Here is a 23,646-nt window from a genome sequence, read left to right on the forward strand (position 1 = left end):
TTGTTTATAAATTCAGTTCAGCATCCATAAGGCTTTTTATGTATTCTTACCCAGTTTTATTCAGTTTAAAAGTTTATTTATTACCGCCAAATGCAGATTGTAGACTGAAAACTCTTGCAGATGCACTTGTTTAACACATTTATCTGCTAAACCATAAAACAATTATTCAGTTATTTTTTGACTAGGGAATCATTTGTTGATTCTTCCACTGGCTTTAATTCAATTTGTTTATAATTCAAATCATGGTGGTCACTTTCTTACCAGATCTTCCCACATATGCCTCATTTATCACATGTGCCCAGATCTTAAAAATAAACAACTATTACAACAACAACAAAAAAATTGAACAAATATATGTTATATAATAGAAAATGGCCTGTATAATAGTATCATGTTAAAAAAATACAACTTAAACGGGGCTTGCAAAAGAAAAAAACAAACTTGTACCTAACACTTTTGTATTATTCCATGTTTAGTGGTCTAATTGAACAAATTACTTATTTCAATTAATTATTCTTTTCATGTAAGGTCTTGGTTGAGATGAAAAGAGGGAAAATTTGAAAGGTTTTAGGTTGAGATGAGGAGTTGATGTCCTAGTGTATCGAAGTCACGATAGCTGAAGTGGTTAGAGTATTGAGCCGAAGGTCGTGGGTTCAAATCACGCTCGGTACACTAACTTTTTCATCTCAACCAAGACCTAACAAAAAGAATAACTTTTTATATTGTGAATTGTATTGAGATCGGTGAAGTGAAGATAATGTAGCTTGATCATCTCTGACCGTCCTGGTCTGGATTTTGGTTGATTTTAGATACAAAATTTTTAAATTGTTAGTTTTCTAGATTTTGTACCAATGATAAAAAGGGTGTGCTTGCCAATTAAATTAATAAACATGTTAGATTTGTGCCCAAGTAATTTATAGAGAAGTCTGAAACAAAAGATATATGTAGTAGTAATAGTTAAAATTATGACTTTAGTTTTGTTTTTAATATGAAATATTTATGTTGACTTCAAATATCCTCAATCAAGTCATAAAATGAAGTTTTTAAAAAGTTTTAGATGTTTATTGACCTAGAGCAAGTTATATTTGGGTGATCAGATCTAGGTCATATGGAATTTTTTAAACAGTTGTTTGATTTAAAAGCGGTCTTTGGAGTATGCGTAAATTGCTTCATTGAACGTGGTTTGAAATGAGTAATTTAAGACTGCATCTAACTTTATATTGCCCTATTTCTTTTCTTCTTCTCAATGGATGTTAAGTCAAATAATTTTAGAGAGTTTGTTTTTATACATTAGTTAAGTTGGGCAAGTAGTGTTTAAGGTATATGAAAAATTATCTTTGGATGACCAAAGTTATGTATGTGTTCAAGAATGGTCTTAAGTTATGGATGTTCAATTGTTATGTTGTCTGTTGGCCAAGTGGAGAGGAGTCACCAGAGCACGAAATATTTAATTAGAAGTAATGGAGCGATAGGGAAATTTCACGGTACTGGTGACGGGGAAGGAGCCATCGCCCACCGGCATCACTGAGCCGAACCTGGTTTGATCATTTCTCTGGTGATGATCGGTTTTGTTGTGACAGTTTTCGGTCAGGTATCAACGGTCTCCTAGCGTCTTGCACTAACTGATCCGCAGGGCGTTTTATTTTTCATTTAGTCGTGATTTTTTTTTTCTGCCACGACCCTGTCGTGTCGTGACAAGTCCTTAGCCAAAACCCGAATTTCACCCGCCACGAATCCCCCGTTGGACGGCATATTCTCTTATTTTAATTCGGCTTTTCTGCCCGGCAAGGAACGCGTTGCAGTATCAGATTTTTAACGCGGATCAATTTCTTGTTTTTTTCTCATCGGTTCCAACGTTGTAAAGAATAAATAATCCTTCTGGCCGTACGGACGGAGGTCTAACCTATTTCGTGGGAAGTGTGTGAAAATAATTCAATTGTGATCCGGTCCGGACTCTTCTCTTCCAGTGGGAATCGAAATGGCAAAAAAGCCGTTACCTCCGCCCGCCTTGCATAAGGTGATAATGGTCGGAAGCGGTGGAGTTGGAAAATCCGCCCTCACCCTACAATTTATGTACGACGAGGTATAAAAAAAATAATTAAATTAGCACTTAAATTTAATTAGCCTAGTGTACACAGTAAACAAGTCATACATTTCAGTAGCATTTTGTCCCAAAGCACAATACCAAATTTAAAAAAAAAACTCAAAATAGAAAACTGAAACCCTCAAAATATGTTTTAATTATTCAATTAAGCAAGATCCAAAAAAAAAAAAAAAATACAATTCTGATACATTTCTATACATTATAATAAACATAAATTGTTTCTAGCATGCTCACGTATTGTGTATTTATACACAACTTCATAAAACTGTTTTGAATATTTGTTTAAATTCAATGCTATAAAATTCCTCAAGGATTGAAATTATCTTGATGTACAGTATGGCATGACAATTGCCTATTTCCTTTAGTAGTATTTCAAATCTAATTGTGAAATAGATGTCTGCAAGGTGACAAACCTGAAGCTTAATTGTCTTATTGTTCCTTTATTTATTATTACTCCACAACAGTGTGGATTTGTCTTATTTTTTATTTATTTATTTTTTTGTGGCTAGGAACAAACCGGTGAGAATAATACAGTCACACATATTCACTGTTCACATATTGTGAAGTTTACAGAACTGTACACTGACATATTTTGAATATATGTGCTCCATTTATAACTGCCAATCCTAAAATTAGACAAAGATTTGAGTTAGTCCTTGCACAAAGATTCAAATTATGTAATTAATGTTTGGAAGGACCAGGCAAGATTTATTTTAGTGTATTGAAAATTTAATTGTCTAATATGTTTGGGTCTGTGGGGTAATGAATCTGCATCCCGATTGACTTATTTTTTTATTTAGTCTACACACATATTGTGAATTTATACAGAACTGTATGCACACGTTTTTAATATTTGTACCCATTTGTAACTGCCAATGCCAAATTTTGACAAAGATTCGAGTTTGTCCAGGCACAAAAGTTCAAATGATGTACTTAACTTTTGCACTATGGCAGGCCCAAACAACATTTACTTGTAAACAATATTTCTGATTTAGTTGTGCAACGTGTCTGAACTTGAAGACTAGCGTCATCGTTTCATTATCCTCACTGGTTTGTTGGATGGTAAGAAATGATCAAGCTATTAATTATTTTTAGCCTGCCAACAGTGCACTCATACAGTATCGCATTTACATGTTTAATGTTAATTTTGCCCTATTGAACAGGCACTGCTAAAATTGGACAAAGATTTGAGTCTGTCCATGCAAAAAGATTGAAATATGCAATTAACATAGGGCAGGACCAGACTACATTTTCTTTTAAGGGATATTTCAAATTTAATTGTGAAATACGTTGGGGGATTGTGAGGAGATGAATCTGAAGCTTGATCGCCCTATTTTTTTCCATGGTTACTAAAGAACCCCAAGAATAATTACAGTCAAGCTATAAATTGCTTTTAGCCTGCATACTTATTGTGCTTTTATCCACAACTGTAGATTAAATTGTTTTGGATATTTGTACCTATTAGTAACTGCCAATGCTAAAATTAAACAAAGATTCAAGTCCATCTACTAATGTTCAAATTATGTAATTAATCTAAAACAGTATGTCGTGATACATTTACTGTTAAGTAATATTTGAAATATTAATTGTGATATGTGAAGTTCTGCGAGGCGATGAACTGAATTGAATAAATAATATAAATTATTTTTTAACGAACATATTGTGCACTCATACAGATTTGATTTTATGTCTATGATGGATTTTGAATATTTCCTCCCATTTGGACACAACAATGCTAAAATTAGACAAAGATTCAAGTTCATCCATGCACAAAGATTAAATTTATGTAATTAATGTACGGGCAGTATAGCATGACTAGAGCACATTAACATTTAAGTAATATTTCAGACTACTGCCAACTTTACCAGGTTGAAGATTAATTTTTTCTAAGCAGCACATCTTCTATGATAAAAACAAACGGGCCCATCCTATATTTATCTTATTTGAAGGTTGAATATCGATGAAGCCTTTAGTTAGTTTAGATTTTATAGTTCAGTTTATAGTTTAAAAATCAATTGGAACTAAAGGCTTCATTTATATTTAACCTTTAATGATGGAGTTCTACCAAACAAGTACAACGAATCTTAAAAAATTGTTTATCTTATATCTCTCATTAAAAATATTAACAATGTAAGTTCATTTGACATTTGCACTGATTTATAATATAGAATCCTTTATCAAATTATTATGGTGACTCAATTTTTGTCGTGATCTTTTTTACTATACTATGTTAACATGATTTTTTTTCACAATAATTTTTCTTTGAATAAAAATGAGTATTTCAGTTTTTTGTAAAATGTGTAGTGTGTAGGTAGAGGGGTCAATTTTTTTGTTTGAAAGTTTGCTGCCTAGCAATCGATTTATTGCTCAAATTTTCAAATTTGTAAGTTTTAACGACAGCCATCAGACTTGAACCCTATTCCCATGCATAAAGAATGCCAAAAATAAGCTAAAAATGGTATAATCCCAATTTCACATAAAACATTGACTTGTGCCCCATTACCAAAACACCACAGAAACTTATTTATGATACTGCTAGATCCAAGGACCCTCATTTCTGTTGCTATTTTTAGAAAGGAGTTACAACTCTTGTAAATAAGTCTTCTTTCAGTTGAAACATTTCTAGAGCAGTTATTAAAAGGAGAAAATGAGGCTCTTCTTACTCACAAGTGGAAATTTGAATGATAATAGTGTCCATCATTATTTTAAATAGTTAAAATTCCCAGTGAAATGATTGTCCTTACTATTTATAATAAATGATACTTATTTTATAGTGGTTTGTTGGTTCAAATGATAAACTTATCAAGTTATTTATAAAAATAAACAAACAAAGATAGAGATTTCTTGAACAAATGTTATACTTTTTAAGGTGTTATTTGTAGTTATTTATTTTAGTTCCCCATTGAAATATTGATTATTTAAATATTTATTAATTTTTTATTGAATTTTTCTTTTAAGCATAAGCTTTCTTCGATAAATAATAATTGAAATATATAAAGTGATGTCTGTATGAAGTCTCAGCTGTATTGAGCAAAAAAGGTCTAAATGTATATTTTTCAAAGTTTATGAAAATTGTAAATGAAGATGACTTAACAATGCAGTGAAGTGGTAAAAGCTTGACTCATAAAGGAATGAGTAACCCATTCAGAAATAGCTCCATTTGTGATAAACTTTCTGTTTATGCTCAAGGACATTGCCTTGCCTGTAAGTGTATTAAATGTTTTTTAAGCGATATTCACTTCAACAGTGAGTTATATTTTATTTTATTTGTATAAAACCTGAAAAATTGTTCAAACTTACTGGTTAAGTATAAAAAAAAATAGTCGCTACTGTTTTTACAAGTAAACAGTCTCCAGGCTTGATTAAGATCCATATTTTATCATCACATTCCATCAGATCACATAACTCATTTGGTTTTTAAGTTTTATTATCTGAAGTTTCTCTTTTATAAAATACCTAATTACATTTTACAATGGCAATTTATTTTCAATTATTTTACACGAGAATGTATTTTTCAGTTTGTCGAAGACTATGAGCCAACAAAAGCTGACTCGTACAGGAAGAAAGTTGTTCTTGATGGTGAGGAAGTTCAAATAGACATTTTGGATACGGCCGGGCAAGAAGATTATGCTGCGATTAGGTGGGTGTATTGTTTTGGCATTATTAACTTTTTAAATTTAGTAAATTTGGTCAAGCGGACTACGAAACTTAATAGATTGTAAATTTAGGTTGGATTTAGAATATTATTCTTTGCTTTTCAGTATCAATAGAAGTTTTATATTGTCAAACAAAAGGCATATATTTTGTTATTAAATTGTTAAAGCGATTCTCTTTGCTCCAGTTGTTTTGAAGGCAAAAAAATCACTTGTGAGTTTCAGCCTGAGCGCTTCGCTTTCTAACTAATAAACAGTGATCAAGAAATAGACCTTACAAAACACAGATGTAAGACAGTATTTTCAAACTTCAATAACTGCACATTTCTTCTCATTTAACTTTAATTTTGGTTCAGCATGGAAATACAGTCAACCAATAAAAGTGTCAGTTTTTAATACATTTGTACTTTTTACTTGTAATATTTAACTTTACTTTATAATATAAGAAATTTTATCTATTGTTATCACCATCCACCTACACACTTCATGAGTCAGAAATTATGTAATCTATATTAAGGACATTAAAGATTTGATTTCTTTTGATCAATTCCAGGCAAAAGAAAACTAATAAGCCAAAATGCAACATTTGTAAGGAATAATAAAACAATTGATGGACAGACTGAAATGTAAATAAAAAATGTGAATGTGTTTCTGATATGACAGAAAATCATTGATTAAATCATTGACTACAGCTATAGATTGTGGAACAAAACAATGATTTGGGGTTACAGTAAAAACCCTCTATAATGATCACACTACAAATTGTTTTTATTGAGGGGTGCTTATTCAGTAAGGGTTTAATATAATTTTGCATCCACGTGATGTATTCTTAATTTGTTCACCATGGCAGTTCATTTTTCGTCTAACCTATCCTTATTAAACTCACTCAAGAATCCAAAATAGCTCTTTTAATTTTATGTAAGTCAAATAAAGTGTTGTAACACAAAGTACAATTGAGACTTGAGAGCCAAGATGTGTCCATTTTGGCAATAATATATCAAACAAGTAGAGTGGCAAGAATTTTGGTTTCTTACGAAAGAGCTTTCGAAGAAGAAACAGAACTTACAAACATTTCCAGAAAAAAATTAGGAAAAAGCCGTCAAATGCCTGAACAACTTATTCCTCTGCAAAAAGGAAGCTTTTTAAAATATACCTATGCAATTCCAAAACATATATTTCTAAAATTCAAATGGACACAGAACAGGATATGCTTAGAGGAACGGAACCTCTATAAAAAAAAGTGGCATTTATAAAAGGGCCAAGAAAAGTACCCAGAATTTCCGAACAGTTGTGTAAAACACCAGATTTTAACAAAACTTTTTTAAAATTATTTCTCAATAATGTATACCTAGCCACATTTATAAAATATTGAAAATTACCATAATGAATGTTTATTCATACGGAAATTTACTATATTTTCCCCACGATAATAGAACCCCTATCGAGAGGTTTGAAATGTATAGAAATCCTCTCTTTCTTGCCAGGAATGCAAAAATTGTCCATTAAGAGAGGTGGTCGCTATAGAGGGGTGCCTGTTAAGAGGGGGTTTCACTGTATGGAAATGCTTTTCTTTTAAAACCATGAAAACATTTTATATGAAATTGAATGTCATATTTAAATTATTGATTGTGTTATTAAAAATTTTAATTTTTCACATTTGGTTGCAGAGATAATTATTTCCGTAGTGGAGAAGGGTTCTTGTGTGTTTTTTCTATTACAGAAGAGGAAAGCTTCCAAGCTACACAAGAATTCAGGTAAACTATCCAATGTATCAATTAAAACAGAATTTTATTATTCAAAATTTTATAATTTATATAGTCCTCTGCACCCACTAGTATTATTTTTGTCATCATCACTAATGTTTGTAATCTTTTTAGGGAACAAATTTTAAGAGTAAAAAATGATGAAAACATACCTTTTCTCCTGGTCGGGAATAAAGGTGATTTGGACGAAAAAAGGAAAGTGAGCTTGAATGAGGCTCAGAGTCGAGCACAACAGTGGGGTGTGCCTTATGTAGAAACATCAGCTAAGACTCGTGATAATGTTGATAAGGTATGTTTTTTTTTTCATGGTGAAGACTTTAATGAATAATTGATGTATTTTTGTTGTCAGGTGTTTTTTGATCTAATGCGGGAGATTAGGTCGAGAAAGATGGAAGACAACAAAATGACAAACGGACGAGGCAAAGACAAATCGAAGAGGAAGAAATTAAAGTGTATAATACTGTAGGTTGTGTTCAAAGTTGTCAATCTTTTCTAATTTTAAGCAGGCTACTTGTGATTGTCACAGCAAAATTTATCTCGCATATGCGAGAGAATTCACAATATGTAAAAAAAATATATATTATGTACTTTAAGGGGGTATACTGTTTCTGCTTTAATCAACATGCAAAACTTGGATTAGTATCATTGAAAGGAGATGTGAAAGTGTGCATTGGAATTTAAGAAATAAATTAGCCAAGCTCATCTCCACATTCTACATAGTTATACACAATTAAGTATTTTTGTTGTTCGTTTAAAAATTAAAAAGAGGAGGGTATAACAAAAAAAATTGCATTAACAAATAGTAACAATGACTGCTTAAAACATTATTTATGAGCAAACAATGGGATGTACAGTATATTATGTGTACAAAATGTCTCAAATGTGCCTAGTGTTTTTATACATGAAGTATAACACATGCATTTAATTTAGAAACATTTTTAAATTAATATTTCTTATAATTGTCTGTTTCCTGTGTAATCGGTGTATTGAAGATGGAATAATAACAGGAAATTATATTCTACTTTTTAAAAGAGCATCTTTTCAACTCTTAATTTTTTTTTTTGTAATTTTGTTTATTTTAATAATTTTTTACTTGGACATATGTTAAAATTATAATTTATTTTTTAATAGGGCATATAAATTGACTTATTTACCATATATATGTTTAAAAGGTTATATTTTGCACTGACCATCACCCACAATTTATTCTTTTCTTCAGTTCTTCAACTTTTTTTTTACCTTGGTGCCAAATGTTTAATTAATTTTTTTTAACTTAAACTTATGGCAAATTGTTCTTTAGTTTTGTTATGACCAAGTATAATTTTAGATATACTTAGTTTTTTCACATAGTGGATATTAAGCCATTACATTTAATTTGTATATCTGTATATACCGTTTTCTGTTATTTATTTTTTATTCCCCGGGAAATTTGAATAAATTATGCAATGCCTCTTTTTAATTTTCATGTTGTATTTATTTACTTTTTCATTTTTAACATGGAGAATTATATTATAAGCAGTAATGTCAAAATTATGTTAATGTTAATTCCATAAAATTCAAAAAAATACTTATGAATGAATAATAAGATTTTTTACTTCTGGAATTATTTCTTAAAATACTACCCGATATGGAGAGTATTTTTAAATAGAAATAATACTGATCCCTTCCTCCTATAAAAATAAAAACACAACACCTCATAAATATATAACATGTATTTGGGTATGTTATGTAACATATAAGGCATTTTTAATTAACGGTCTACAATGATTGACAAATACTTTCTGACAGTACTAATCTCAATCAAGTAAACAACATTAAATTAGCATTTATTTTGAAAAACGGGACTAAGATAATAAACAACAACAACATATCTTCAAAAATATTGGTTTTTACATATTGTTTACCCTGTCAATACACTACAAGAGTATTATTTAAATATGTGCAACAAAAAGTATTAACTTGAAAAGGAACAACAGAAATTGACCATTCCAAATAAGTAACATTACATTAGCATTTAGTTCAAAAACAGGAATAAAAGGCATCACGTAATCAGCACATCTTCAAAAATATTGGTTTGTTTCATTTTTTTTTTTTTTTTCTGAAACCTACATCACACCAGACCGCATCTCACGATATCTGAATAACTTTCATTTCTTTACTTTGCCAGCATACTAACTAGTATTAATTATCTATGCTAATAAATAATTTAAAGAGAAAGAGGATATAAAAGAAGTAATCAATCAATAAAAAGTAAAATAATAGTTTAATGTTTGATTTCTTTACTGTCACTAAATTAATAGAAAATACCAAATTTCTACACCTTTGGGAGAAAACTGGATAAGTCAAATTTTGGTGAAAATTAAATAAGTTCATATTCCATTAAGTCTTTACGCCTGTCAGTGGCAAGTGTTGCACCAAAGTTTGTTAATAGGTGCTTCCGTGCAATGCATAATGAGATAAGTACCAAAAAGTAAAGATTTAATTATATAAATTAACTTATTTACCAGGACAGCTATAATAATGGTAATTACAATTAATTAAGGTTTTTAGTCGAGATGAAAAAAAGTTAATGGCACGAGCGGGATTCGAACCCACGATCTTCAGCTAGATACGCCGCTGCTCTATCACTTGAGCTATCGTGACCTTGATCCACTCGGACATCAACTTCCTATCTCAACCTCACCTTATGAGTTTCCCTCCTTTTTGCCATTTTTCATGAGTAAAAACCTTAATTAATTGTAATGATTTAATTGGTCAAGCGGACCCGAAATTAGTGAATTTAAATAATGATAATGTTTATTTAACAACAAAAAGAAATGTATACAAAACAAAGTAAATTAACATTACACACCATGGTAAATACCGTCTGGTGGAAGGACAGCTATATTGAATTTGACGAAATGTGAACACACACGTGACTACAAAAATTGAATTCCTAATTTTTTTAAATCCAGTTTTACCCTGAGGGTGTAGATAAGGTTTAAGATATGATTTGTCTACCCAATGAATAAATTAGTCTAGTACTAATTGAATATAACAAATAAACAACATGAAATTAATAATCAGTGTGGTAAAAAATAATAAAACTATAACATAATCAGCCAAACCTGGTAATAAGATTAAAATTAGAGTAGGAGTCAGACTTTTTACGGCCTGCTCACTGAGGCCTGTGTATTGGTCTGTTGTGCATCTCTATTCTTGCATAAAGCTCCTCATTAAACATAAGGTTTTTTTTTACCAGATCCTAAAGCTTTTCAAGGGCTCACGTGTATATTCTTCAGGTCTGTGCTTTTCCTCTATCAGCAATAGGAATCTCAGTGTAGATAACCCTTAGCATCAACAGAGGACATGTTCCAATATCTGTTCTTCTTCCTTGGCAATATCTACATAGGCTTCTTTACGCCATTATGTCACTCCGAGTCTATTCATATGCCTCTGGAGTCTGCAGTATTTGCTGAATGCCGATTTCTGCCGAATATTTGCTAAGTTTTACAATGCTTGTCTTGCCATTTACCAATGTATACATGCAGGCTTTGTACAACCACCCGGTTCATACAACATGTATTGCCAATTACATGCAAGTCCTCAACTTACTCCTAATCGCGATGGAAAAATAAATTAAGCAAATAAGGGCATGAAAGGAAAAAAATTGGATTTCAGTTACCTTTACAGGAACAAAACTTAAACTAACACAATAATCAGCTTTTTGAGGCCCCCTCATTTCCAAACATATCGGTGCAGTTTTTTTACCTTTCCTGAAAAACATAGTTTTTCTGAAGTAGTCAGATTGTGAAAATAGGGGCCATTAAAAATAAAATAATATAAATAAATATTCAGTGAAAGCCCTTTTTCGTATGTTCTACCTATAATACCTAATAAACCTAAACAAAAGTGTTGAAAGTGGTAACTTCAACTTTTTCTAAACTAACAGACTTGATTATTCCTTTCAACTCAAAATTATAGAAATTAGTGCGATGCAGTAATTAAGAATATTATAAAAATTAATAATTAAATAAATAAAAATTAAAAATCCTTGATAAAAAGACCAGTTTTTGAATTGAAGAAAATCAATGAAATCTTAAATGTAAACAATCGACAATCCAGTTATTTTAAGTTCCTACAAGTATGTCCATCACATCAGTTGCTGTTGAAAAATCCTTTTTCGAAGTCTGTACATATATTTTTTGAGCAATAAATACTGTTAAGCTTTAAAGAAATTAATTTTGGCATGTAATAGTAAAACAATCTTTGGTGTTTCAATACAACGAAACTACAACACATATCGCAAGATTTACCCACAGTTAATAGACCGTTTGAGGTCTTTGGCATGTATATCATTATACATTTTAATTCAGCTCACAAACTTAATTATTTATTTTGTATAATATTTTAAATTATATTTTTTGTGTGACTGAAATTATTCTGTTCTATTTCCTTTCAAAATAAATATGCTATTGTCAAAAAAAAAAAAAAAAATTGGTTAAAAAATTTGCTAAACTATTTAAGTGTTTGTTGTGCTAAAGTTTTGTAGTGCATAAAATCTAGGCTCTAGTTATTTATATATATCTTTAAGATCACTTTTGTAAATATTTTGTTGTGGAATTTAGAGAACGAAATCTGTCCAATTTTAGATAAAAGCAGTAGGGGTGGTTTAATGGGGTAAAAGAGAAGTTAAAATTGAAAAAGAAGAACTTTTGTGCATTGATGTTCCATATCAAAAATCTGTGGGAATTCAGCTGTCATGCCCTACCAGGCTTCGACTTGGCAGCATTGAGCATGAACATTGGTCAGACACGTGGTGTCATGACACAATAACCTGCTAAGAGACGTTTCTGTTTATTTTTTTTATACCTTGTTGAAAAATTGTCGAAACGAAATTGTCACAGTTCAGTCGGCTCGAATATGAGTTAAATTGCTTAATGTAAAATAGCTTGGATCGATTCTTCATATATTTAAAATAACACGGTGCTAAAATAATCCTCTGATATTCAACTTTCCTATGATGGATCTAGATTGTTCATCTGCTCCTAAAAGTGACAGTGCAGAGGATGATAGAGGGAAAAACGAACTGGAAAACTCCACACTTTCCAAAAGGGCTCGGAAACGCCTTTTGAAAAGAGAAAAGTGGTTGCAGAAACGTCCAGAAAAGAGGTACATCACTTTTAATCACCCTTCACATTATTTAATATTGTTATAAAACGTTTTATTACATCTACTTTACTATTACTAGGCTAAAAGAGAAGCAAAAGTTGAAAATGAGGAAGAAAGAGGCAAAACAGAAAAATATCGTATTAGGTCCTTCTCGGAAAGTGTTAAAGCAAAGAAGAATGTCATCAAGCAATTGTAAAATACGGGTCATACTTGATTTTTCATTTGACACTCTCATGACCGATAAGGTAAACTTTCAAGACACCTAGCTTTTTAAAAAAAATATTTTTAACTGTTATGTAGTTATGGACACAAGTTTTTGTACAGTAACATGGAACATGTTATGAGGGTGCAGTCCCATTGGACTTTCCTGAAGTTACTGGTGATTTGTATAAGTTCAACTCTGCATAAGCATGCACATACATACACGTGTGTATAGAGCCTATAACTTCTTGCAGTAAACCGGCAGTCCCAGTTCTTGTAATTAATAAATTAAGCAGCCCTCGAGTATCACCCAGACTGGGTTTTGGAAGTTCAGGGTCAAACGTCGGTCTTACCTGTCCAGCCAACGAGGTTGGGCTTCAGGTGCTGTCAACACCAGGTCATTTCACCCCAACTCAATCAGTTCTTAACTCTGTGATCAACTGACTGACTGTGGCTGCTCTCGTGGACTCCCTTTGCTTTTCAAATCATCCCGTTTTATATTGGTTTCATAACAAGGGGAGGAAAGTAAAAACATAAACATAAACTGACGGTCTTCTTGCCAGCGTCATGGCGCGATTACTTGTAATTCTGAGGAGTTTCATCGAGTTACCTGAGGTTCTTGATCTGCCCTTGAGGAATATTTTGGCTGTTTAATTGTAACGGTAATTCAGATTTGATGACAATCATTTGTACTTGGCAGTTTCTAAACCATCTACCCACTGTTTCTGCATGGAACTGAATGCTTTCGGCTGTTTCTTGGCGTTTACCTTTGTTCAATATTGCTACGTTATTAGTGAACTAGGCAAGATAATTATTTGCAAGGGATGGGTAATTAGAAGAATATATTAAATACATGGTCTTTTGCAGCTACACTAGTACCCCAGCACAGATATGCTGACACTAGATATCACATTTCAGCACTTTACTACAAAAGTGTGGTGATTTGTTAGGTATGATTGAACAGTTATTTATAGTGTGCTAGGGAGTTGTGTTTTTATTTTAGCATTCCCTGATGCCATACTAGATCAAAGGCTTGTTTTGTCCTAGGAACCCATGGAAAATACACGAGTATCTTCCAAGCTGAGATTCTTGGAATCGAAAGATGTACCCATCTCAACCTAAGTAAAGGGACAAAAACAAGGATGTAGCTATCATGTCAGATAGCCGAGCAGCCATCAAAGCACTAAGTTCAAATATTAGTTCAAGGATGGTGCTGAACTGCAAAACTAAACTAAACATATTAGGTACGCAGAACAAAGTCAGCCTCTGCTGGGTCCCAGGACACAAGGGAGTTGAAGGCAACAAGAAAGCGGACACTCTTGTAAGGCAAGGAGCTGCTAAACCGCTGACAGGACCTGAACCCTTCTGTGGCATAGGAATCCACACTATTAACGAGTATCTCAGACAGAAGGACAAAAAGAAAATGAGGGAACTATGGAATTCACTCATTGGACACATTCAATCCAAGAATCTTCTAACCCATTTTGGAAGAAAAGAAATTACAGAATGTGTCAAGGGAAGCAGGAATAAACTGCGAATCCTAATAGGATTCCTAACAGGACACTGCAAGTTAAATGGACACATGAAGAAGATTGGAATAATCCAAAATGGCACATGCAGATTCTGCAAAGAGGCAGAAGAGACACCAACACATCTACTAACAAACTGCGGAGCTACACTAGCCCGCAGAAGGAAATGTTTTGGGATGTGTAATGGGATCATAGAAGAGCTTCAACCACTGAAACCGGGCCTATTAATCAAATTTCTTGATGAAATAGGACTCACCGATGTGCTTTAGGCAGAGCACAGGGATACAATAGCTCTTAAAGGGCACGGTATACTATACCCAGAAATTTCATCTACATCTACATCTTTGTCCTAGGAAAAGTCCTAGACACTTTTTTTCTTTCAAAAGCATCCACTATTTTGTCTATTATATGCAGCTGATGGCGAATTAATTGTGTGTAAAAATGAAAATAAAATTGATTTATCTTTTAAAGGACATGCATAAATGTGTAAACCAAATGAGCAGATGTTATTCGGAAAACAGGCGTTGCGAAAACCCGTTACAAATGTACGTCACAAATTTCAACGGTCTGTCTAAAGAAGTGATTAAAAAACACACCGGATATGTGCATTGGGATGTAGGTAATTGTATCAATAAATTTTAATTCATTTACCATCAGAAAACGGTTTGAACAAAATCAAGTATATTCCAGGTCAATTTTTGTACTGAGAATTATCTAGAGATTTTCAAGTTAGAAGAACTAGTTTATCTGACGAGTGAATCGGACAATGTGATCGAGCAGCTGGAAGAGGACAAAGTCTATATAATTGGTGCATTTGTTGACCACAATGCTCACAAGGTAATTACAGTATTTATAAATATTGACATTTATTAAAATATTAGAAATTAATATTGTTTAAATAATTTATGTAGGGTCTATGCTTGAAAATAGCAAAAGAACAAGGGATTCGTCATGGGAGGCTACCTATAAATCAATATATGGAAATGAAAACTAGACAAGTTTTATCTATCGATCAAGGTACAATACAATTGACACAAAATCTAGGAAGACACTATATTCTAATTGATTTTAAATTGCTTCATTAATTAAATACCACTTTTTTTTTTTCAGTTTTCGCTATAATATCCAAAGTGGCATCGTGCAATTTAAGTTGGAAAGAGGCATTTATGAAGGTGCTGCCTCAGAGAAAAGGTGCCGTCCCAAAATTGCAAAGCGTTCCGGAAGACGAAGGAGAAAACATTGAGATGTCAGTCGAACCCCAGGAAAATAATAAGTCTGACGCAGGTTGAATTAAAAAAAAAAAAAAACAAGCCAAATTCAATAAATATTATATGTAAATTATAATTCTAAAAGAAACTGTACATATTGAAATGTATTAAAAATGAATATAATGCAGTCTTTTGTGCCATGTATATGGCATATTTTAGGAACAAAGGAAAAGCCTCATTTTTATACTTTTTCACATGGGTCTTTCATAATAAATTATCTAACAATAAACACAAAAGCCATAAATTAGAAAAAAAAACACCTTATTTTCAATGTTTGACTAGCTCAGCAAAAACAATGATATATGATTAATATAAATAATTAATTTCTGCTTACTAGTGTAAATATTGAGCAAACAAAACTGTACATAAATTATTTCCTATTAAATAAATTCACAGGCGTGACCACAGCCTGTAGGACAGAGATTGTTGTCTTTTAACCACTCCTTCATATGCGCCAGGTGGCCACCATGCATACACCCTTGGCACCAAACGTACAATCCATGTACAACCTAGAAAACAAATAAAACTAGTAAATCAGTCGGGTTGTGAAAGAAAATAGAGACCTCATTTGAAACAAAAAAATAGTCACCAGTCTTCTTTCTAATTATATAATTTTTTGTGAGTGCAATTTCTCTGTTTCATTTCCTTTTAAAATGAATACTAGACAAAAACAATGTCTATATTCAAAAGAAATGATTCGATTATTAGTCAGTGATGTCTCTGACATTCATCCTACATATTTTAGGAGTAAATTGTATGGCATATTTGAGGGTTTTTTAAATGCATATAAATCCGCGCACTAGTTATAAGCAAGAATTTTCCCATTTGACAAGAGCAAAAGCATTGGGAAATGTCTGCGCTGTCTCTAATTGCCAGTCCTTAGTTAAATCCTCGGACTGTTTTGACGGTCACAAACTTGAACCATGTTGGCCGTCTGACATTTTGAGTTTGCATTCTAGCATGCTGGAATGTTCAAACTCAACTGCTTATGTTCCTGCCAGTTGCTGAAGGTTACGTAGGTATGGAACAAACCTGTTTTTCAATTTTAAAATCTGGCGAATGTATTAATTACCTGATGGCAGACGCTGCAGACAATGGCGGTGTCGCATTTAGGACACCTCCAGCCTCCTTGCACGAACGGTTTGTCACACTGGTTACAACCTGTGTAGACAGTGGTTGATTTCTGATTCATTTGCGATACGCATGGAAGCCAAGAAAGCTTAATTATCTAGAAAAAATTAAAATTTATTATTATAAATTAAATTATTATTAAAAAAAAATTGTGTAATTACTTCATTTGATTGGGTCCAGAGCCTCTGCTGTGACAGAAGTTCTACATACGATAGGACCCAAATCTCTTGAGAATGCAATTCGATGTGGGCCAATAACGAAGATCTTTTTTCTCCCAATGCAGTTAAAATGCAAACAGGTGTCTGGACGTCTCCCATCTCCGCGTGAGCTTTCAGTGCTTCAGCCAAGATTTGACAATGATCCCAGCTGTTCAACTTGATGGGTGCGACTTGACCAAGAAGATTCCAGTTATCAGTGGAATTTATAGGATTTTCTGAAAACCCGTCTAAAAAAATAATAAAAAATTGATTTAATATAATCACTTTTAGTAATCTATCAAGCAAAAATGAAGAAAAAATTATCTTGCCATCATTCTGATCTGGTGAATCGTGATTTGGAAACTGTTCTGGTGGGGGAGACCTGTCCTGTATCTCATGCCTCAAAGGAAACGCTTCCGTCGGTAATGTCCAATCCTAATAAGTGATAATTATCAATTTATAATTTAAAATTGATTATAAGACTAACCTACCTGAGATATCAAACCATCAAGGCCGTTTATTTCAAAATCCATGCTTAAAGGATCCATTTCAGAATCCCCGAAGAAGAAATCCCCGACAGAATCACCAAGGGTGCCGCTCATTTCATCGCTGACTCCTGAATCACCTACAGCGTTGTTCTCTTTCATCTTTTCTCGTTTATCATCATTCTCAATGGTTTCCTCTCTAGAGGGTGTCTGGAAGCCTACCTCTACATTTTTATTTGTGTAAAGGGTTTTGACCATTGTCCAGAGTAAACTCACCTGAAAACGTTTTCAAATATACAGTACACAATCAATAATGTATTTTATATTTCTTGGGTTTCTTTTCAGGAACTAGCCAACCATCAAACTCCTTTTATTTTTATTGAACGAATAAAGAAAGAGTCAACAATCAAAAAAGAAGAGTAAAAAATAATTAAGGTGTTTTGTGAAATTAGAATAGGGTTCTAAGGAGTATTACAGTGAAATAAAACTTTACATCATCATGGCTCATAATAAGGATTGTACAATGTTCTATGCTATCTATTAATGGGTTTTAGGACAACTTAAACTTTTAATTTTAATTTATTCCACTTACTGCTAATCTACCCATCCGTCGTGTTACATTTGAATTATGATCGCATAATTCTCCCAAAGGTTTTCCAGTAAGAATATATTCTTTGGCGCAGGTATGCAGCCAGTCTGTTTCTTTGTTAATGTCCCTGCTAAAAATGTTTAGTATACTTGTTGCTTGCCAAAACTCTTCGGAGGAATTATTGCTTCTTCTGAAATTTGATCAATAATAATTAAAAAACAACCAAAGTGAAATTGAAGCTTAAAAAAAATTGTTTTACCTGAGGATACCTTGTATTTTGCTTTGCTTTGGAACAACATTGAGCCTACAGGCAAATGCAACATGACCCATCGGGCTGATATCCAACGCTTGGGGGTTTGCATGCATTGCAGGGTAAGAGGCATCATTAAAGACATGTTGGTATAATGTAGAATCCTGAGTGAAATGAAACATTAAAATTTAATGAAATTTTTTTTATGGAAACACTAATTTCAATTAAATTTCTTATTATTATTTTCAACCTTTGCCACGACTTTAGAGGTGGGCAAAATCCAATGAACGTATTTTTATTTTGTTGTTTCAATCATTATCTATATCATAAAATATTTACGTGCATTATATCTTTTTAAAGCAATATGCCTTTTTAAACATATTGAAAAATTAATTAAGGTTTTTGGTTGAGATAAAAGTATTAATTGGTCAAGCGGTCAAAATTTTGATAATTCTATTTGTACCAAAGTTCTAAACTTTACAATTACAATACTGAAAAATTGTGTTTTTTGACTTATCCTGTTTAGCCCCGAGAGAACAAAATCATACTTACATACAAAACATACTTTGAAATAGGGGCAAAACATCAGACTAAAACTACATAAATACAAAGAAATCAAGAGTGGTGGTACAAAAAAGTTTATTTATTTATTTTTTTAATATGTTCACAGCCAACCTATGTCAAATGACTTGTGGATAATTTCTAAGAGATTTGAAACAGTTGAGAGCCTGGCACCTCTGTGGCATCAACCCTCTTGTGAACCAACACCATGATGAACTTGTTAAACAATAAATTCAAAAAACTCACTCTACTTGTGGTGAGGCAGATATTTGGGTCGCCACGCCAAGAGATACCAGTCGCCACATCTTTGTGCTTTGTGAATGCCGCATAAGGGATGTACGGCCTACGGACGTCCCAAACATTAACTGAACAGTCCACGACTAAAGCTACAGATGCGATGTGGTATTTGTGCTGTGGCCTCCACTTCACTCTGCCCACTGATGCAATAGTGTTGATCGTATACTCCAGAATCGGTTTGCACGACATGTCCCAAACCTATATAACTGTTGTTTTTATTTTATATATTAATAAAAATAACGAAGCTGATTTACCTTGATGGTTTTGTCTCTTGAAGCGGTGGCTAACCAAGGACAGTCGGGATGCCAGTCACATGCGAAAATTGGGCCGCTATGAGCTGTAAACTGCAAAACGCATTTGTCAGGCTTCCTCATATCCCAGGTCTGGACATTGCCATTTTCCGACACACATGCAAAGCTCATATGGGAATTTGGGCAAAACTGAACATCCCTCACACTCTCCGTGTTACTACTTAACGTTTGCTATTAGTACAAGTAAGCCCACAACATAAATATATATATGTATAACTTAAGGTAATACCTGAAGAAAATATTTGTGGAGGATTTCGTCCTGAGATCAAACGTTCTGATTGTACCATCTTGCGATCCAGATATCAACCATGAAGGCTCAGCCGGATTAAAACTAACTTTGTTAACAGTGCGCTTATGATCGGCGAAGACATGCTCTTGCTTCGACCTCGAAGGACGGTTCAAGTTCCACACCACAACAGCCCCATTCGTAGCGGCAGTGGCCAAAATGTGGTCTAAAATTATGAGTGTTTAACTGACTTAATAATAATAATTAATCTAAGGTTTTTATTGGGTTGTTTCACATGAAATGCCCGTTTCCAAATTAAAGATTTTTTAATAAAATTACTATATAAAAACAAAATCATTTTATTCAAAGTATTTACCTTCATTTTCTACACATTTTTCCCAATGTGTGACCAACCAACTTTTTTTATGCCGGAACTGAAGAATTCTGAGCTTTGAAATTAAACAAAATTTAAAAATGTATTTTGAACTTGAACATCAGTTTCAAAAACTTTTCCTTTGACGAAATTGTCTAAATTCCTAAACAGGCGAAAATCAGTTGGAGAAAAGTCTGGAGAATAATGCTGAAGAAGTTCGTAGTCAAGCTCTTTCAATTTATTTACTGTATGTTTTGAAACATGAGGCCTGGTGTTGTCGAGGAGGAGTATGGGATATTTCCAATTTATCTTGCAGGAACCTCTAAGTAAAAAGGAGTAGTGAATAATTCCAGCCATGAACCACTTAAGGATACCATCAATTTTTTTTTTTTAAATTTGGCTTTGCCATGTGTCCTGGTCTTGTCTTGTCGTCGATGTTTAACTACTGCTCTGACCGACACTGATTGTCAAATGCAATACACTCTTCATCACAAATGATTATTCGTTGAAGAAAAGGCTTGGTTTGTTGCCTGGCGAGCTATGAAACGCATGTCTCAAGGCGGTTTAATTGCTGTTGCTCAGTGAGCTCATGAGGGACCTAGATCAAGCTTTTTGACTCTTCCCATGTTTCTTAATTGTCTTGACATGTTAGCTGCACTTGCATTTAGTCGTACTGTGAGTCCTTTGACTGTTAATGGTTTTCTTTCACCTGAAGCTTAAGGACTTCGTTGTCAATTGAAGTTGGATGTCTAACACGGGGCTTGTTTACAGTATTCCCTCCAAAAACTTAGCAAACCAAGGGTGAATGGTTCGTTCATTTACATGCTCTTCCCTAAACACCGTACTGATATTTCTTGAGCCTCAGCTACCGAATGACCAAGTCTAAACTCGTAAAGGAATATTACACAAAATCACGTTTCATCATATTTTGGGCGATACTAAAAATTGTGTTATGAATTTGGGAGCTAGTTATTATAAACAAAAATTGAGGATTAGTAACTGCTTAATTATAATATGTAAACAATTGGAAGTAAACAACAAAAACTGCTATATCCACTCTGAATTTCTGAAACTATGAAATCGGAAATTTCATGTGAAACAACCCAACAGTTTACATTACAATTTCAAATACATGCCATCAATACTGTTCCATGCTACATCGTTGCAGGAAAAATTGAGATTCAAGTTTTTCCCAACTCTTAGATTGCTCCTTTCAACGAACTCGTCCTCCTCAATGGAGAATATCTTAAAAACTAAGAAAATAAAATCCATGTAAACAATGTTTCAAAAATATATTTTATTCGTATTAATACCGTTCCTTCCAGCGATAACAACTTGGGAGTTGTCTTTTTTTAGTGCCAAAGCGTTGGCCGGCCCTTCTTGGACGACGTATATCGTTTTGGACATTGTAGTTCATCCTTTCAAGGGAAAAGGGCCAGGACGAAAACAGTCCAGTACGAAAACAGGCGCCGCCGGTGTCACGTTACAAAAAAAGTAACACATTCATCGAAGGTTGAGTGAAGGCTCGACTCATTTCTTCTTTCACATACTTACAGAACACTACGTTCAAATTCCCGCAGAGTGCGGTTCAAACTTTAAACCCCGACCGTTTTAAAATGTAGTGAGAGGCAATAAAACTTTAAAAGCTAGCAATACAGCAATAGCACATCAATACATGAGTAAAACAGGAATTCCTAAGAGTTAAAGCAACCCTTGTTGCTGATTTTATTTTCACTGACGAATACAAATCCAACAATGGAGTAGGTGCCGCAGTTGTTCATGGCAATCAAATGTACAAATTTAAACGTCCATTAATATGTAACAACTCGACTGCAGAAATATTACTAATAAAAAAAAACACTCAACGTCATCTTTACAGTTTAAAAAATGATGTTATCTGCACCAATACTTATCTGGCCATAAAAAACATCTTCACTAGCCCACTAATCCATGACATCCTCATTACAAATCCAAAGATTGATCAAAATAAACAACCAATCCTTATGTGTGTGCCTGGCCACTGTGATATTCAAGGCAATACTCAAGCCGACAAGCAAAAAGAGCAACAACACAAGGAATTCCAGTATAGCGAACCCACGTGGAGATTTAGAATCACACCTAAAACATAAAATGTGTATAGATTGGGAACAAGCTTGGCACAACATCATAGACAATAAACTACGGAACATCAAAATACAGATCGGACACACCTGTTACACACATACTCACCTCATGAACAGTGAAACACCTCCGCAATGCACCACATGCAACGTATCCCAGACTGTAGAACATGTATTAACTGAATGTCAACTTTTAAAAACAAACAGACACGTATTCAATCTTCCAAAAAGCCAAAAAGAAATCCTAAATGACGGGTCAATATGCCTAAATAAAACGTTTGAATTTCTAAAAAATACAAACATAAAAAATACATGCAAAGAAATATTAACAAAAAGCAAAATAAAAGCAAAATATACTAATTATATATGTAGACAATATAACAAAACCAATTTAAAAAAATAAAAAATAAAAAGTGTATTTGTGTGTGTGTGTGCAAAAAATAAATAAATTTAAAAACAAAAATAAAATATAAATAAATAAACAAGTGAATAAAAATAGCTAGGTAAAGGAATAAAGCAAAATAAAATAAAACAAATAAACACAGTAAAATTATCATACATTAATAATAAAATAAAATTAAAAGAAAACAATGAATACATAAAACAGACAGAAGAAATAAATGATGTGATAAATCAAGGTGAAATATTGGGTCTGTCTCCCCTCGGGGTTTTTTGAGCTATTCAAATGCATTTCGGCATTGTGTCATCTTCAGTGTGGAACAGTCTGTCACTATGTCTGATTTGGGTTTATATACCTTTGGGTCCGTCGCTTGTCGCCAATGCACCCAATCTTTATGAGGGCATGAAACTGTTCCGTGACTGACTGACTGTAGAACATGTATTAACTGAATGTCAACTTTTAAAAACAAACAGACACGTATTCATTCTTCCAAAAAGCCAAAAAGAAATTCTAAATGACGGGTCAATATGCCTGCAACGCACAGACCAAACACCTGGATCTAAGGGGCTGAAATTTTGACTGTGGATTCCTATAATGACATGTGTAGACTGAAATGGACTGAACAAGGGAATAATTTGAGAAAAGAGACGTTATATTAGAAAGCCAAACTTGCACTCTGCATCACATTAGAAAGGTTCATTAAAATAAAGACCCGCGTGGACCAAGTCGCGAGTAAGTCAAGTGGGGTGTCCTTTTTAGATGGTCTGGCTGAATTTCTTTTGAACCGATGACGCTATAAAAAAAAAAAAATAAAAAAATAAGCCTTTAATATTTTTGTGTGGTGAATAATTTAATATTTTTTAGTCTAGTTTCAAACTTTAACATTTTTTGGGAGATAAATTATTACCTCAGGCCCAGTTCAACTTCAAAATTTCAAATAGGACTCTATACATCCCGACACATTATTTTAAAGGATTTTTTTACGCTGAAAACAATGGCTCTATGGCAAAAAGTACCCGGCAGCGTAATTTCGAGCT

The 23,646-nt window shown here is 33.1% G+C and overlaps 3 protein-coding genes across 5 annotated transcripts; 2 read left to right on the forward strand and 1 right to left on the reverse strand.

Annotated features, from left to right (window-relative positions):
* Positions 1 to 1,522: 1,522 nt before the first annotated feature.
* LOC106670198 (ras-related protein Ral-a) lies at positions 1,523 to 8,562 on the forward strand. Of its 2 annotated transcripts, none has more exons than XM_014400308.2 (5): positions 1,523 to 2,083; positions 5,623 to 5,744; positions 7,425 to 7,511; positions 7,635 to 7,809; positions 7,870 to 8,562. In XM_014400308.2, exons 1-5 carry the CDS (start codon positions 1,979 to 1,981, stop codon positions 7,984 to 7,986), a joined length of 606 nt encoding a protein of 201 aa, XP_014255794.1. In that variant the 5' UTR covers positions 1,523 to 1,978; the 3' UTR covers positions 7,987 to 8,562. The 2 variants fall into 2 exon arrangements, with proteins under 2 accessions (XP_014255794.1, XP_014255804.1); XM_014400318.2 differs by lacking the exon at positions 1,523 to 2,083 and adding an exon at positions 5,228 to 5,308.
* A 3,731-nt stretch (positions 8,563 to 12,293) lies between these two features.
* LOC106669640 (tRNA methyltransferase 10 homolog A) lies at positions 12,294 to 15,701 on the forward strand. Its single transcript, XM_014399238.2, has 6 exons — positions 12,294 to 12,671; positions 12,751 to 12,916; positions 14,873 to 15,016; positions 15,092 to 15,238; positions 15,313 to 15,418; positions 15,512 to 15,701. Exons 1-6 carry the CDS (start codon positions 12,520 to 12,522, stop codon positions 15,688 to 15,690), a joined length of 894 nt encoding a protein of 297 aa, XP_014254724.1. The 5' UTR covers positions 12,294 to 12,519; the 3' UTR covers positions 15,691 to 15,701.
* Positions 15,702 to 15,717: 16 nt separating this feature from the next.
* Positions 15,718 to 21,885, reverse strand: LOC106669631 (GATOR complex protein WDR24). Of its 2 annotated transcripts, none has more exons than XM_014399214.2 (12): positions 21,403 to 21,885; positions 21,226 to 21,342; positions 19,720 to 19,942; positions 19,434 to 19,650; positions 19,129 to 19,377; positions 18,331 to 18,485; positions 18,075 to 18,261; positions 17,489 to 17,758; positions 17,327 to 17,432; positions 16,962 to 17,245; positions 16,742 to 16,897; positions 15,718 to 16,178 (listed from the first exon to the last, which is right to left on the reverse strand). In XM_014399214.2, the coding sequence occupies exons 1-12, from the start codon at positions 21,494 to 21,496 to the stop codon at positions 16,050 to 16,052; spliced, it is 2,187 nt and encodes a 728-aa protein (XP_014254700.1). In that variant the 5' UTR covers positions 21,497 to 21,885; the 3' UTR covers positions 15,718 to 16,049. The 2 variants fall into 2 exon arrangements, with proteins under 2 accessions (XP_014254700.1, XP_014254709.1); XM_014399223.2 differs by having other exon boundaries at positions 19,434 to 19,647; positions 21,403 to 21,881.
* Between the last annotated feature and the right edge of the window lie 1,761 nt (positions 21,886 to 23,646).

Source organism: Cimex lectularius, unplaced genomic scaffold (genome assembly GCF_000648675.2).
Source record: "Cimex lectularius strain Harlan isolate CLEC.00 unplaced genomic scaffold, Clec_2.1 scaffold147, whole genome shotgun sequence".
NCBI classification, from domain to species: domain Eukaryota; kingdom Metazoa; phylum Arthropoda; class Insecta; order Hemiptera; family Cimicidae; genus Cimex; species Cimex lectularius.

Coding starts and splice junctions, on each gene's coding strand:
- LOC106670198 (XM_014400308.2), top strand. CDS start 1,979: ATGGCAAAAAAGCCGTTACCTCCGCCCGCCTTGCATAAGGTGATAATG. Junction 2,084..5,622: donor TACAATTTATGTACGACGAG/GTATAAAAAAAA, acceptor TGTATTTTTCAG/TTTGTCGAAGACTATGAGCC. Junction 5,745..7,424: donor GAAGATTATGCTGCGATTAG/GTGGGTGTATTG, acceptor ATTTGGTTGCAG/AGATAATTATTTCCGTAGTG.
- LOC106669640 (XM_014399238.2), top strand. CDS start 12,520: ATGATGGATCTAGATTGTTCATCTGCTCCTAAAAGTGACAGTGCAGAG. Junction 12,672..12,750: donor CAGAAACGTCCAGAAAAGAG/GTACATCACTTT, acceptor TACTATTACTAG/GCTAAAAGAGAAGCAAAAGT. Junction 15,239..15,312: donor TTGACCACAATGCTCACAAG/GTAATTACAGTA, acceptor TAATTTATGTAG/GGTCTATGCTTGAAAATAGC.
- LOC106669631 (XM_014399214.2), bottom strand. CDS start 21,496: ATGTCCAAAACGATATACGTCGTCCAAGAAGGGCCGGCCAACGCTTTG. Junction 18,486..19,128: donor TCTGCCTCACCACAAGTAGA/GTGAGTTTTTTG, acceptor CATTTCACTCAG/GATTCTACATTATACCAACA. Junction 16,898..16,961: donor TCTGGACCCAATCAAATGAA/GTAATTACACAA, acceptor AATTTTTTCTAG/ATAATTAAGCTTTCTTGGCT.